General features: G+C 51.6%; 2 protein-coding genes and 1 pseudogene across 2 annotated transcripts; all 3 read left to right on the forward strand.

Moving 5' to 3' along the window:
* The first annotated feature begins 2,890 nt into the window (after nt 1-2,890).
* Nucleotides 2,891-3,804, forward strand: LOC136519008 (uncharacterized). Its single transcript, XM_066512681.1, has one exon. It carries the CDS (start codon nt 2,977-2,979, stop codon nt 3,556-3,558), a length of 582 nt encoding a protein of 193 aa, XP_066368778.1. The 5' UTR covers nt 2,891-2,976; the 3' UTR covers nt 3,559-3,804.
* A 2,919-nt stretch (nt 3,805-6,723) lies between these two features.
* LOC136514803 (uncharacterized) lies at nt 6,724-7,721 on the forward strand (annotated as a pseudogene).
* A 4,500-nt stretch (nt 7,722-12,221) lies between these two features.
* LOC136518951 (uncharacterized) lies at nt 12,222-13,184 on the forward strand. The gene has a single exon (XM_066512632.1). It carries the CDS (start codon nt 12,284-12,286, stop codon nt 12,854-12,856), a length of 573 nt encoding a protein of 190 aa, XP_066368729.1. The 5' UTR covers nt 12,222-12,283; the 3' UTR covers nt 12,857-13,184.
* Nucleotides 13,185-15,905: the final 2,721 nt, after the last annotated feature.

Below are 15,905 nucleotides of genomic sequence, written 5' to 3' on the forward strand. Positions count from 1 at the left end.
CTCAAGCCTAGGATCTTTAACCAGTTGAACAAGTTTGGAGGATGATGGGTCGCGGAGCTCCCCGTAGTGCTTTAGAGCCTAAGGACGACCCCCAGCCGGGCCACCGGCTACACACCCTTCTTCATGGTCTATGGTTCTAAGGCTATCCTCCTGACCGACATCGACTATGGAGCGTCGAGGGTCAGGGTGTACAACGAGCAGGGAGCTGAGGCATCCCTCGAGGATGCCATGGATCAGCTCGATGAGGCGCGCGGCGTTGTCCTCCTCCGCTCGGCTAAGTACCAGCAGGCGTTGCACCGGTACCACAGCCGTTGAGTGTGGGGTCAGGCCTTCAACGTCAGGGACTTGGTACTCCGCCTCGTCCAGAGCAACAAAAACTGTCACAAGCTCTCTCCGTCGTGGGAGGGACCATACGTCGTCGCAGAAGTGCTCCGACCCGGCACCTTCAAGCTCAAGACCATCGACAGCAAGGTCTTCGTCAATGCATGGAACATCGAGCAGCTACGCCATTTTTACCCTTAGCATATGCATGTACCCATAAAAACTAAGAACGGTGTTTCTTAAATACAAAAATTCTTTCTTTTTCTCTATCTCGTCCTTGATCCTTAGTGACACCCGACCCAAGCAACGGCATGGGGCCGGGCCTCACTCGGAGGCTGACAAGAGCATACAAATTCAGAAACAATCGCTGTGCCCGACCCCTTCTCATGTTAAGATCTAAAAGCGAGAGCTATGGAAACGAACACTGAGTAAAGTTGGTTGGACTGCAAGAAACCTATGCCCCAGCGGCTACGGTGTTCTTGCTCACCAGCGTGATCAGGGTTCTTTCGCCCGCGCCTTAAGCTTTGTAGCCTTAACAACGGAAAAGGGTTAGAATGCAGTAATCTTTTTATAACACAAAAGAACTAAAACTTGTTCATTTATTACAAGACCACCACTTCGTTTATCTAACTAACTAATTTTTCAGGGGGGGTTGATCTCATCCTCTATCTTGGCAGATAAGTCCTGTGCCAGAGGGGCCACCTCCTTCTCGATGTCCTCCAGCTCAGCGTCAGAGTAGTCGGGCACGAAGCCTTGGCTCATCGTCGATAGATCGATGTTATCATAGTAAACAGCGAGCGATCGCGAATGATCGATACGCCAAAGCGGAGCACACCCCTCGCAATGTCGTGCGCCCGATATGTGATCTGGACGGCACGAACCGCGAGCGAGCTTGTCTCCTGCACCGGGGCCAACTCGAGGTCACCGCAGACCAGTCGAAAGACGACGCGCAGGGCATCGTGCTCATCGCTCAGCTTTAGGAGGGTGGCCTTCACCTCGCCGAGCTCCTTCTCCAGGCTACGGCTCTTCGTCACCTCCGCCGCGAGCCTGCCGTCAAGTCCTATCCAAGTAACACGACAACCACGGGTTCTAGGGAAAAGGACACCACAGGTTCTAGGGAAAAGGACAAAAAGGCAAACCAGAGGATTACTGTCCACGTCCGTCTGGAGCTTGCGTGCCTCGTCACGCTGCCGGGTTACCTTGGCCTCTAGGTTTTGGATCTGCTCACGGCGCTGATTGACCTCCGTGGCGAGTCTAGCGGTCACCACTTCCACTGCAACCTTCAGGTCCTTTTCTTTCCGGAGCTCGCCCTCTAGGAGGCAGATCCGCAGCTAGGCGTCGACACGCTCCTGACGAGCCAGGTCGTGCTCCAGTGTCTTCTTCTCCGTCCTCGCCGGCCATGCCCGCCTCATGCTCCCATCTAGTGGTCGTGCCTGCGAACCTCCTCCTTCGCCCTTGCTATGGCCAAGCTCAAGCTAGAGGACACCTGTGGCCGAGATCTAGGGAGAGGGCACATGCGGTGGTGGCAGCATGGAGAGGCGTGATTGCCTCGCCGACCTCATGTCTGGCCTCATCGTCTTCCCCCTCCGACACTCCCCTGTCAGCTATTGCTACTGGACCGCGTGTGGAAAGAATTGGGTTTGCCAAATATAAATGTTCTTCCGCTTTAGTTCTTGGATTGAAAATCTAACTTACCAAGGAATCTAGCTTAGAAGTGAAGCGTGAAAAAATTAGGTAGGACCACTCAAGCCTGCTAGCTGAGCTACAAGAACGGTTTGGACCCTAGAAAACCACGCCTGGCCTAGGCAACGATGCTAGACGTTCGAGCCTAGGACTACAAACCAAACACGCTCACACAGATCAGCAAAGCCATCTTGGGACCAAGACAACACGGTATCCTTCCGTTCCACTTCCACACGCCTTTACAAGATCCAATAAATTATGCGCATTTCAGTTGAAAAAAACAAGAAAAAGGCTCTATGACGCGACAGCGACCGCGACCGTGACCAACAGGGTCAACCAACGAACCTGAAGCACCGAGGCTCTGACAGTGACAAGCCGCCTTGCTGCTTCCCTCTTTTAGCTGAAGAGTCACTCAAAGCTCGTGCTGGATGGAGATACGAAGGGATTCGCCTATAAAATACACAGGGATTTGCCTGGCCGTATTCGCTTCGCTGCCTGTTTGTTAATTTGTTGTGAGAAAAAAAAAAGGTAGTGAAGGCAGGTCTCCGGCCTCTGGCCTCAACAAGACACCAAGAACACCCCTGGTTCGAGATCGAGCATGCTTGCGATTCGCGAATCGTCGGGCAGAACTTTGGAGATGCCTAGCGCGTTGTTCAATGTTCACTCAGTCGTAGAACGCGTGGAGGAAGGTTGGGAGAAATCGTGAGGTCGAGGGACCAGTAACTTGTCCCGTACCCTCTTAGCTCAATATATTGATTGGTCCGTCCAGCGCCGCGTCTTGAAGACTGACGAAGTGACAAGGACGAAAAATCCAATTCCGCGTTCCCAAACTTCCTATAAATTACATGACATATGGGCGCATACTGCACTGCACGTCTCACGTCTGACCACTAGACACAGCCAAGGCAGTGAGAGTGAGCTCTGCTCAAGCTCAACCGATCGAGGCCTCTCCCTTCTTCGTTCCATCCATCCATGGCAATGGCAACCAAGAGCATCATCGTCACTGGCAATGCCGCCGCCGCCACCCCCACCGTCCACGCCAAGTGTTCAGGGCCAAAAGCAGCCGACGACGACCCAGTGTCCCCCTTCTCCGCGCAGCTCAGGTGCGCGTGCGGCCACTGCCTCCGCTTCGCCGCGGCGGCCGTCGTGTGCTACAGCTTCGCGGCCACGGCGTGGCGCGTGCGTCACGACCCGCAGGACCTGGCCTTCGTCGCAGCCGCGGCCTCCCTCCTCGCCGCGCTCCTCGCGTGCCTCCGGCGCGCCGAACGGCTTGCGCCGGACTCGCCCGCGGCCGAGAGGCGCCGCGTGCAGGCCGCCGTGTGGGCGCTCTCCACCACGCTCAGCTGCGCGTTCGCGTACCGCGTCGCCGCGGTCATGCCGCCGCCGCTGGCTGTCCTCGTCTGGTGCATGACCGCGTTCGTCGCCCTCTTTGGTTTGTATCTGCTTGTGCTCTGCAGAGACCAACAGTATCAGGCACTCCCCGGCGACGATGCCGCCATCGCCAGCGACAGAAAGGCCTCTGCCAAGATTAGTCCAACTGATGAATTGGTCTAGCAATTAGCTAATTATACAAATGGATTTTTGGGTCTACATATACCACTATTTCTGAAAATGTCTTGGATTTTGGTACTGATTATTGGTTCGATGCCGGGAACGCCGCCATTCGCCTAGTCAAATGAACAGTGCTTCACATATCTTGTCATCTTCGAGGCTTCGTATTGCCTGTGCACGTGGATTTATCCGTAAGCTCACGAGATTCTACTTATATAAGCGTTTTCTTATATAAAAAAAACAAGTTCTTTTGTACTGGGCTTGGGCCTACTAGGAAAATAATAAGTTATTTCTGCTCTAGGCTTGGCCCTATCCTAAGGCCTTTCGGTCTTTCTATATGTGTTTGATCTAGGGACTAAAGTACAAGACTACATAAAATTTTATGCGAGGCGTTTTCAAAACAGGCTTGGAGACGGTTGGGCCGGTTGCTTATCTCGGTTAATCGTGGCCGGGCAGCCGGCCCAACAACCGTCTCGTTAATCATTAACCGAGACGGACAATATAAAAAACCCCGCCTCGGTTAATGCCTATTAATCAAGGCGGTTGTCCTAATACAACTGTCTTGGTTAATACATTAACGGAGGCGGGCCTTATAAGAGACCCACCTCTAAAAATAACCCCATTTTCGGAGGCGGACAGTTAATATTCCCGAGGCCCCAAAAAAAGCCCAAATTGGGTTCTTCCCGGGTTCATAGAAATATAAGAACTTAGGGTTTCACTCCACTCCATCTCTCTCTTTCACACGCCCTGCGCGGTGCCCTTCTCTCCCCAACGCGCGGGGCGCTTCCCTCTCCTAGCCCGGCGTGCGGTGCCCCACCTCTCTCCTCCCCTCCCACTCCCTATCCTAGCCCGGCGGCCCTCCACCTCTCCTCGCAGCGGCACTCCTCGCATCCCGGCGGTGGCCCCGGCCCCGGTGTACAGACACTGGCCCCAGCTCCGGCCTTGGCGGCGGGCGTCGTCTCCTGGCGGCGTCCGCGGGCTCGTGGGGCTCTCCTGCGGCAGCGCTCCTCCCATCCTGGCGACGCTCCCTCCTTGCTCCAGCGGCGGCGCCCCGTCCTTCCCCGGCTAGATCCGCGGCATCCCCCTCCTTCCCCGGCCAGATCCGCAGCACTCCGCTCCTTCCCCGGCCAGATCTGGTCCCGGCGTCGGCGGATTCGGCCAGCGCAGATTTCCGACGAAGGGGCACGTGCGGGGCACCCTCCGACGGCGGCGAACTCGTGGATCCGGCGAGCAGCAGCGGCGGGGTGTTCACGGCTCGCGCAGGATCCACAGCAGCGGCTCCTCCAACCGCGAGCGAGCTCGTCTCCTGCACCGGGGCCAACTCGAGGTCACTGCAGACCAGTCGAACGACGACGCGCAGGGCATCGTGCTCATCGCTCACCTTTAGGAGGGTGGCCTTCACCTCGCCGAGCTCCTTCTCCAGGCTACGGCTCTTCGTCACCTCCGCCGCGAGCCCGCCGTCAAGTCCTACAACCACGGGTTCTAGGGAAAAGGACACCACAGGTTCCAGGGGAAAGGACAACAAGGCAAACCAGAGGATTACCGTCCATGTTTGTCTGGAGCTTGCGTGCATCATCACGCCGCCGGGTCACCTTGGCCTCCAGGTTTTGGATTTGCTAACGGCGCTGACTGACCTCCGTGGCGAGTCTGGCAGTCACCGCTTCCACCGCAACCTTCAGGTCCTTTTCTCTCCGGAGCTCGCCCTCTAGGAGGCAGATCCGCAGCTGGGTGTCGACACGCTCCTGACGAGCCAGGTCGCGCTCCAGTGTCTTCTTCTCCATCCTCGCCGGCCATGCCCGCCTCATGCTCCCATCTAGCGGCCGTGCCCGCAAACCTCCTCCTTTGCCCTTGCTATGGCCGAGATCTAGGGAGAGGGCACATGCGGCGGTGGCAGCATGGGGAGGTGTGATTGCCTTGCCGACCTCATGTCCAGCCTCATCGTCTTCCCCCTCTGACCCTCCCCTGTCAGCTATTGCTACTGGACCGCGTGTGGAAAGAATTGGGTTTGCCAAATGTAAATGTCCTTCCGCTTTAGTTCTTGGATTGAAAATCTAGCTTACCAAGGAATCTAGCTTAGACGTGAAGCGTGAGAAAATTAAGTAGGACCACTCAAGCCTGCTAGCTGAGCTACAAGAACGGTTTGGACCCTAGAAAACCACGCCTGGCCTAGGCAACGATGCTAGACGTTCGAGCCTACGATCGGATCTGCTTGCCTGGCCATGGCTTCCGGGCGAGGCTGCAAACCAAACACGCTCACACAGATCAGCAAAGCCATCTTGGGACCAAGACAACACGTATCCTTCCGTTCCACTTCCACACGCCTTTACAAGATCCAATAAATTATGCGCGTTTCAGATGGAAAAAAGAAGAAGAAAAAGGCTCTATGACGCGACAGCGACCGCGACCGTGACCAACAGGGTCAACCAACGAACCTGAGGCACCGAGGTTCTGACAGTGACAAGCCGCCTTGCTGCTTCCCTCTTTTAGCTGAAGAGTCACTCAGAGCTCGCGCTGGATGGAGATTCAAAGGGATTCGCCTATAAAATACACAGGGATTCGCCTGGCCATGTTCGCTTCATTGAAAAAGTACTATTCGTTGATTCGTCGTGAGAAAAAAAACAGCGTAACATAACTGATAAATTCAAGCGAAGGTAGGCCTCTGGCCTCTGGCCTCAACAAGACACCAAGGTAGTGTTTAGTTCTCAAAATTTTGCAAAATTTTTCAAGATTTCCCGTCACATCGAATCTTTAGACGCATGCATGAAGCATTAAATATAAATAAAAAATAAAACTAATTACACAGTTGAAACGAAATTCACGAGACGAATCTTTTAAGCCTAATTAGACTATGATTGGACACTAACTGACAAATAACAACGAAAATGCTACCGTACTATTTTTCAAAAAAAGATTCACCAACTAAACCAGGCCCAAGAACACCCCTGGTTCGAGATCGAACATGCTTGCGATTCGCGAATCGTCGGGCAGAACTTTGGAGATGCCTAGCGCGTTGTTCAATGTTCACTCAGTCGTAGAACGCGTGGAGGAAGGTTGGGCGAAATCGATTGGTCCGTCCAGCGCCGCGTCTTGAAGACTGACGAAGTGACAAGGACGTAGAACCCAATTCCGCGTTCCTGAACTTCCTATAAATTACATGACATATGGGCGCATACTGCACTGCACGTCTCACGTCTGACCACCAGACACAGCCAAGGCAGTGAGAGTGAGCTCTGCTCAAGCTCAACCGATCGAGGCCTCTCCCTTCTTCGTTCCATCCATCCATGGCAATGACAACCAAGAGCATCATCGTCACTGGCAATGCCGCCGCCACCACCCCCACCGTCCACGCCAAGTGTTCAGGGCCAAAAGCAGCCGACGACGACCCAGTGTCCCCCTTCTCCGCGCAGCTCAGGTGCGCGTGCGGCCACTGCCTCCGCTTCGCCGCGGCGGCCGTCGTGTGCTACAGCTTCGCGGCCACGGCGTGGCGCGTGCGTCACGACCCGCAGGACCTGGCCTTCGTCGCCGCCGCGGCCCTCCCTCCTCGCCGCGCTCCTCGCGTGCCTCCGGCGCGCCGAACGGCTTGCGCCGGACTCGCCCGCGGCCGAGAGGCGCCGCGTGCAGGCCGCCGTGTGGGCGCTCTCCACCACGCTCAGCTGCGCGTTCGCGTACCGCGTCGCCGCGGTCATGCCGCCGCCGCTGGCTGTCCTCGTGTGGTGCATGACCGCGTTCGTCGCCTTCGTTGGTTTGTATCTGCTTGTGCTCTGCAGAGACCAACAGTATCGGGCACTCCCCGGCGACGATGCCGCCATCGCCAGCGACAGAAAGGCCTCTGCCAATATTAGTCCTACTGATGAATTGGTCTAGCAATTAGCTAATTATACAAATGGATTTTTGGGTCTACATATACCACTATTTCTGAAAATGTCTTGGATTTTGGTACTGACTATTGGTTCAATGCCGGGAACGCCGCCATTCGCCTACTCAAATGAACAGTGCTTCACATATCTTGTCATCTTCGAGGCTTCGTATTGCCTGTGCACGTGGATTTATCCGTAAGCTCACGAGATTCTACTTATATAAGCGTTTTCTTATATAAAAAAATAAGTTATTTTGTACTGGGCTTGGGCCTACTAGGAAAATAATAAGTTATTTTTGCTCTAGGCTTAGCCCTATCCTAGGGCCTTTCGGCCTTTATAAGGGTGTTTGATCTAGGGACTAAAGTATACTATTACATATAAATCTTATGCGAGGCGTTTTCAAAACAGGCTCCGAGACGGTTGGGTCGGCTGCTCACCTTGGTTAATTGTGGCCGGGTAGCCGGCCCAACAACCGCCTCGGTTAATCATTAACCGAGACGGGCAACATAAAAAAACCCGCCTCGGTTAAAGTATACATTAACGGAGGCGGGCCTTATAAGAGGCCCACCTCTAAAAATAGCCCCATTTTCGAAGGCGGACCTCTTATAAGGCCCGCCTCAATTAATATTCCTGAGGCCCAAAAAAGCCCAAATTGGGTTTTTCCCGGGTTCATAGAAATATAAGAACTTAGGGTTTCACTTCACTCTATCTCTCTCTTTCACACGCCCCTGCGCAGTGCCCTTCTCTCCCCAACGCGCAGCGCCCCTCTCTCCCCGACGCGCGCGGCGCGCTTCCCTCTCCAAGCCCGGCGTACGGTGCCCCACCACTCTCCTCCCCTCCCACTCCCTCTCCTAGCCCGGCGGCCCCCCACCTCTCCTCCTAGCGGCACTCCTCCCATCCCCGCGGTGGCCTCGGCTCCGGCCTTGGTGGCGGGCGTCATCTCCTGGCGGCGTCCGCGGGCTCGTGGGGCTCTCCTGCGGCGGCGCTCCTCCCATCCCGGCGACGCTCCCTCCTTGCTCCGGCGGCGACGCCCCGTCCTTCCCCGGCTAGATCCATGGCGTCCCACTCCTTCCCCGGCCAGATCGGCAGCACTCCGCTCCTTCCCCGGCCAGATCTGGTCCCGGCGTCGGCGGATTCGGCCAGCGCGGATTTCCGGCGAAGGGGCACGTACGGGGCACCCGCCGACGCTGGCGAACTCGTGGATCCGGCGAGCAGCAGCGGCAGGGTGTTCACGGCTCGCGCAGGATCCACAGCAGCGGCTCCTCCAAATCGAGCTCCCCCAGCGGCGTCGGCGACGAGCAGGGGCATCGGCGGCGAGGCCCAGATCCAGGCCCTACTGGGCTGCGGGCTTTTCCCTTTTTTGTTTTTGTATTTTATTAACAGTGGCAGGCATTTCAACCGCCTCGGAAAAGAATGATTAACCGTGACCTTTTGGCCGAGACGGTTGCCATGCCCGCCTCGGTTAATCTATTTTGCCCACCACGGTTAAAATTCCTATAGTAGCGGTATTGAATATTCGGATGCTAATTAGGAGGACTAAACATGAGCTAATTATAAAATTAATTTCCCCTAAAAAAAATTATAAAACTAATTGCACAGATGGAGATCAATTTATTAAGTCTAATTAATCCATCGTTAGCACATGTTTATAGTAGCACCACATTGTCAAATCATGGACTAATTAGGCTTAATAGATTCATCTCGCAAATTAGTCTATATATGTGCAATTAGTTTTATAATTAGTCTATGTTTAATACTCTAAATTAGTGTCAAACATTCACTATGACAGGGACTAAATTAAGTTTAGGAGGGGTATCAAACACCTGATTTAATTTCCAATAATAATTGAAGGAATATCAGCCCTAAAAACGTTGAAATGAATATCGTCGGTAAATGCAATTTCTAGGTATTAACCATGTATTTTTATTCCTTCTCTCTAAAGCTGTGAATTTTTATTTAAAATATATATATGTCTCGGTGAGCCCGTGTGCCGCGTGGTGCTGTTTTTGTGTTGTGCTAGGGTCGGCCGTTTATTTGTTGAGAAAATTTGTGCTTAGGTTCTTGGCCTTTTCTTTTAAACTTGCCTATTTGGCCTTAAAACAAATTTCATTTAGTTTGTTGGCTCTTCTGCCAATTTGATGGTGCAACGGTGTTAACTTGTACGCAAAATGACTCTTTTACCCCTGACACCAAAAGCAACAGTCCAACAGCATACAATAGAGACATACAAGGCTTTCAGACTTGCTACTATCAATAACTTCCCAAAATAAAATACAATATTTTTTTCAAGCATAGAATCATTATTTTTTATATAATAGTCCAACAGCCTATTAGTTTGACTGTGGCTCGGCTACCGGCCCTGTTAGGCACGGTGCGAGGCCGCTGCTTCCCTATGCCAGCGTGCCACCGCTGCCTCCCTGCTATGTGGCATAGCCACCACCGAGCCGCTGTCTACAAGCACCGCCGGGTCACTGCCTCTAGTGAACTCTATATGCCAACGAGCCTCCATTCTTCAAGTAGCAAGGAGATATTTGCGCTGAAATTGCATGTTGCAAGCATCTATTTCCAGTGTTTTAAATGTTTTAGAGATATGTTGCAAGTGTTTTATACGGACGTTGCAAAAGTAGATCGGGATGTTGCACATGTTGCAATGGTTGTACAAGTATGTTGCAAGCTATTGCTCTCAATGTTTCATCTATTTTTTTCTACGTATGTTGTAAGTGTGTTTATCTGGATGTTGCATATGTTTTCATACATATGATGCAAGTGTTTTATCTAAGGCCCCGTTTGGCAGGGCTTCTCCACCGGCTTCAGGAGCCGTTTGGAGCCGTTTTCTACCAAACGGGGTAAAGTAAAATAGCTTCACTTGTGAAGCCCCTAAAAACATGCTCTCACAGTGATTTTTGGTGGGATGGAGCCAACAAAAGTGGCTTCTCCCGGCTCCTCCTCCAGGCCCCTAAAAATATGCTCTCATAGGAAAGCCATTTTGCCAAACGGTTTACCAAAACCGCTTCAGCTCCACCGGTGGAACTGTTCGTGGAGCTAAAGCCAAAAAAATGGCTTCACTAGTGAAGTGAAGCCCTGCCAAACGGGGCCTAAATGTTGTTTACAATGGTTTCAATTGTTTTTCAGGTGTTTTTGTAAGTGTTTTAGACGCATGTTTCAAATATTTCATTTGTTTTCAAACGTATGTTGCAATTGTTGCATCTGGATGTTTCAAAACTAGATCGAGTGTTCCATCTCCCTCCTATCCTTTTCTGCTGTGTCACCTCGGTGTTAGGCGCGGGAAGGCGGGAGGCGGTCCCCACTGGCGTGGCAGGGGCCCCACGTGCTTGCAGGTGGACAGGCGCGGAACGTGAGACGGGGGAGGGGTGTGGGGGGGGGGGGGGGGGGCAACGGCGTGGGCGTCCGGACGTAGACCTTAGATTATTGTATTCTTTTCTTTTTGTGAGAAGCCAAGACAAATTGAACCCACGATTGTAAGATGCATAGAAAAATCATTGACAAGCTATTGAAGTATGTGAATTTGGATAACTTCATTACATGCCTTATTTCATGTTTATTGGATAGCCAGATGGGTTCATATTGGCATCAATTGTATAATATTTGTTTGCAATACGTCCCAATTCAATTGTTGAAATTGCTATGATCCAACCTACGTACCTTTTGTTCACACACAACACAATACAAGCATGCAAGCTTTTAAAAGCCTTGTCTTCGTACACAATTCATTTGAAATCACTCTTAAATTCCTGCAGCATCTCGGGAGGAAATCACCTAGTTGATTATTGTTATAGGCAGCAGCACTCCTAGAAATCCCATCTTTTTTGTACTTGAGATAGTCTACTTAGAACCCGTGGCTAATGCAGGATGGGAACAAAGGGGGCTAAATAATGAAGATTTAGGGCTAGGGCTAGAGATTAATAGTAATTTGTAGCTAAGTAACCATGGTCTAATGAAGAAATCAGACTAGAGATTAATAGTAATTTATGGCTAAGTAACCGTAGTCTGATGAAGAAATCAGACTCACTAGGAGGGGCTGTAGCCCCGACAGCCCCCTTTGGATCCGCCCTTGCTTAGAACGTCCCCTTATGTAAACTATTAATAAAGGTGGATGTTTGCTTGAGGGCCGCCGGACTATTTATAGAGACGGATTAAACATGGGATATCTCCTAAGTCAATTTTGTGGTACCCATGCTAGAATCATTCCTGATGTCAGAGGCAACAATGGCTCACCGTGTTAAAAGATTTATTTATTAAAATAAACGAGTTTGTGGGATTTGAGCCCGTTGGAACTGATGAATTTTGCGCACATTCCTTTGTGAGAAACCGGTGTGGTCACCATCACGAAGGTCCCAATGACGACCTAACGGCTGAGTCGTCCGAGGAACACGGTTTCCCTTTCCTTGAACCAAGAAGCCACACGTACATTGTCGTTAGCCCGTTGAGCGAGGTTGGCAGGATAACCAGGCCAGCGAGACAGCGAAGTGCCTGGGTAAATTCCGCTGCCAAAATATGGTCCACTAGACTACTTTACGGAATAGCAAGCCTGACGAGTCCTAGTCAAAGTCGTCCAAAGGGAAACTGATCTCCCAGAGATCAAGAAGCTTTGCCTTCTCGATCGATTCAATCAGTTGTTCAACAGAAACGCGCTCTCATAGTTTTTACGTAGTTTCTGTAAAGTGTAAACCAAAGCTACGCGTAAACTGCGTCTGTGTTTCATGCCGGATGGGCGGATGCCGGGGCCGGGGATGCCTATTAATAGAGGTTGCTTCACTAGCTCGGTTGCATATACGAGAGACACTGCATTCCAGTTCTTCGTGGAGACAGTCCTCAGGCCACGCAGCTCAGTCACCCACAAGAATAAATACATGGATAATAAGACGAGCAGCAGTATCGCCAATGTTCCCAACCCCGCCGCCGATCCCTACGCGCACTCGGCAGAGGCAGCAGCCGAGAAGCAGTCGCCGGCCAGGCACGCGCTGCTGGCTCTCGTGTGCCTGCTCCGCGTCGGCGTGATCGCGCTCATGGCCAGTAGCATCCCTCGGTCGGCGTGGCGGGCGCGCGGCGACCCGTGGGAGCTGGCCTTTGTCGCCGGGCCCAGCGCGCTCCTCGCCGCGATCTTCGTGTGCCTCCACCGCGCCGAGCGGCTCACGCCGGAGTCGCCCCACGGGGAGCGGTGGCGCCTGCAGGTCGCCGTCTGGGCTCTGTCCACCGCCATGAGCTGCGTGTTGGCGTACCGGGTGTCTCTGGCCATGCCGGCCGCGCTACTGGTGACCGTCGTATGGTGCATGACGTCGTTCGTCGTGGTCGTCGGCTTCTACATGCTTGTGCCCTGCAAAGACCGACAGTACCAACGCGTGGAGGAGGTCCACGACGATGCTGATGACGATGGCAAGCGCAAGCCCAGAAACAAAACTAGGCCTGCTGACCAATTGGTTTAGTATACCTACAGTACGTACAAGTTTGTCATTGTTTCCACTAACGGAATTATTAGCGTTGGATGTCCGGACGCAAATAAATATCGGACGCCATACTGACCCACCTCATCAATCTTCTATCTTCTACACTAAAAAATATGGACGACTTTCCTCCAATCCCTTCGCGTGATTCACGGCACGGAAGACCGATCAGACCCAGTGTGCCTCGGCGGCCAGGCTGTTATTATTACCAATTAAGAATTTAAGTAGTATAGTAGTCTACAAGACTCATCGATTTTCGTCCTATTCATTTAGCTTATAAGCCATATTTTTTTAACCAATAAACAATATTTTTTTCTCACAATAAATTAACTAACAATACTTTCAATCAAGCGAACCGGGCATTTGAGGCCTGCGTCCAAACTCCTCTCCGTCTAATATAATAATGTTGATCTCCACCGGGAATATTATATTATATATGCTCTACTCTAAAAAAAGCTCCGGAAGAATCGCCCACCGGTAGAACGGAATCAGTCGCGCAAAACAGTGCATTGGACTCTGGCCTGAAAACTCTCCGGAAAAATCATCCAAACGAAAAAAAAAGCTCCAAAAAATATATACTTCCATGTATATTTGCATCTGTTGCCCCGCTCTATCGATGGCGTCGCAGATCCTATGGTGGCTCTTCCCCAAGCCCAGGAAGAAAGCCAATTGCCATTAGTAGGGGGCGCTGTCTCTCGAGTCCGTCAAGAAAGAGCTCAAGAAGCCAACGCGCACTGGGCTAGACGCCGCACCGCACGAAGCTGCCGAGGTGAGGTCCTTGCTGAGGAGCTGGTCACCAAGATGGTGAGCGTTGGTGTAGTGCTCGGAGCTCAGAAATGCACTACGGCAGGCCACCAATTCGTCGTAAGTCTCCCAGCTGCGCAACCTCAGCTGCAAAGAATTTCTACGCAAGGAACCAAGTACTACATCGAGGTGTCATTGCCCCACTGAATGAATTTGAAAATAGTTTCGAATTCGGAATGCAAAAATCATTTATTAACTTTTATTATTTTGTAAAAATGATTAAATATGTCATCGTAGGCATGGGCAAAAATTTGTGTTATTGGTGCAACGCACGGGCACGTATCTAGCTGATTAAAAAATTATCTCCGCTTGCGCGCTTACCACGCTGCGCACCTGGCCTTCTTTCCCATCATGTCCCATACCATTGCCCCGCTCAGCCATGGTGGAACCACGTTCGGTGGAGCACAACCGTACAACCTCATGCTACACCACCCAAACATGATTGAGAAGAGAAAAGAGAGATATGTCTGCAACATTAAAACAAGTTGTTGCAACATCTTGAATCATCTTACGAAACAACTAGAGAAAACCTGCTGCAACATTAAAACACAGTTGTTGCATCATCTTGAATCACCCTATGAAACAACAAGAGAACTTGCAACAACACGATAGAGAATGTTTCAAAGAAACTAGGCCGCTTGTTGCAACATAGAAAAACATGCAACTACAGTATAGAAAAACACATGTATGTCTCCATCTCGATCTTGAGCAAACAAACCAGCAACAGGCAGAGAAAAGTCATTACAACAAGGCCAACTTATTGTTGGGACATTTATAGGTACAATTGCCGCAACATCCAAAAATGCATTTAGAATAGAAACTTATCAAAATCTGCTTATTATGCTGTGCAACATCCCGAATGAGTCAATGCAACAGCTCCAAAAAGATCAATGCAACATGAACAATCATATGTTGCAACATCACAAGAATGAAGGATCCGCTAAAACAAATCTTGGCGAGGAGCTCTAGCCCTGGCCACACTCCCAACGCCCTTAGCTCATCAGCGCACTACTGCTCTGCCTCTTGCTCCTTGCCCACAAACGCGTCAGAGCCTCATGCTCCTCCAACCTAGCAATAGAGATCCATCCAAGAGGGCAAGGGAGAGAGGGGCCGGCTACATAGTCTCAAAGTTAGAGGGCTACGGATCTTGGCCTGTGGGCTGGAGCTCACGGGCATCGGCGCTGCCACCACCCCTGTGTCACAAACGCTCACCTCTAGGCTTCACCATGAGGAATCGTATCTTGAGATGGCAAGCATGGTCGAGCTCGTTGTGTCATCTGTTTGGCTTGGTGTGAGTGTGAGTGTGAGAGGAGAATGAGGAAGATGTCAAGCGAGAGAGGTGTTCTAGGTGCAGATAGTAAATACTGGAAGTAGAAGATAAGATAGGAAATGTGAGGCTGAGCCTTAGACGAGTGGATAAGAATGAATGGTTGGGTGGTAGGGAGAGGAACATGAGGCTGTTGTAGGCATTTGATTGTCGGTGTTTTGAGTTGCCACTGACTAGTAAATTTCTAATATTGCGCGTCTAGCTCAGATAGTGTGCTAAGAGGACATGAGGTTTATACTGGTTCGGGCAGAATGTCCCTACGTCCAGTTCGTTGCCACTGCTCGTGTTACTAGCACTGAAAGTTCATAGTAGAGGTTACAAACGGTCGAGAGAGGGACATATCCCAAGTCTCTAGTGAGAGGAGCGAACGGGTGCCGAGAGCTCGGTCGCTTCCCGGCTATGTGCTTGTGTGTTCTAGTCGGTTCAGGGTTCGATGGATTCGAGTCCCAATTGATGCGATGTGTTGCGATGCCCTTTATGGGACGCCTTGCTTTCTCTTTTATAGGCCAAGAGAAAGCACGGGTTACAGTGGAGGGAAAAGAGGAGGATGAGAAGGAGAAGTCCTCCAGAATCACCAGGTCCTTCTTTTTCCTTCACGTGGGTCCCACTGACCTTGTAGTTGTCAACAGAGATAGCTCCACGTCGCGGCCCTATCCATCATTGGCGCCATGCGTAGTCGTCGTCTCTCGGTCTTGGCGCTCCACTCTGTCCTAGTGGACATCGTGGTGAACTAACGTGCCTGTCAGTGCTCGTACGAGGGTTAGACAGAACAGCACCAGTACGCCCAATGTTGTTCCTGATGTGAATCCCCAGGTATGGCCCGCCACGGCCATGGGTTATATCAGGGCGTGTCGGTCACCTCCCTAGTGTCAGAACTTTGACCTAGGCCCATTCGCTTGG

The sequence above is a fragment of the Miscanthus floridulus genome, chromosome 17, assembly GCF_019320115.1.
Source record: "Miscanthus floridulus cultivar M001 chromosome 17, ASM1932011v1, whole genome shotgun sequence".
Classification (NCBI taxonomy): domain Eukaryota; kingdom Viridiplantae; phylum Streptophyta; class Magnoliopsida; order Poales; family Poaceae; genus Miscanthus; species Miscanthus floridulus.

What these genes read in the sequence shown, in the direction of transcription:
- LOC136519008 (XM_066512681.1), top strand. Translation starts at nt 2,977, where the DNA reads ATGGCAATGGCAACCAAGAGCATCATCGTCACTGGCAATGCCGCCGCC.
- LOC136518951 (XM_066512632.1), top strand. Translation starts at nt 12,284, where the DNA reads ATGGATAATAAGACGAGCAGCAGTATCGCCAATGTTCCCAACCCCGCC.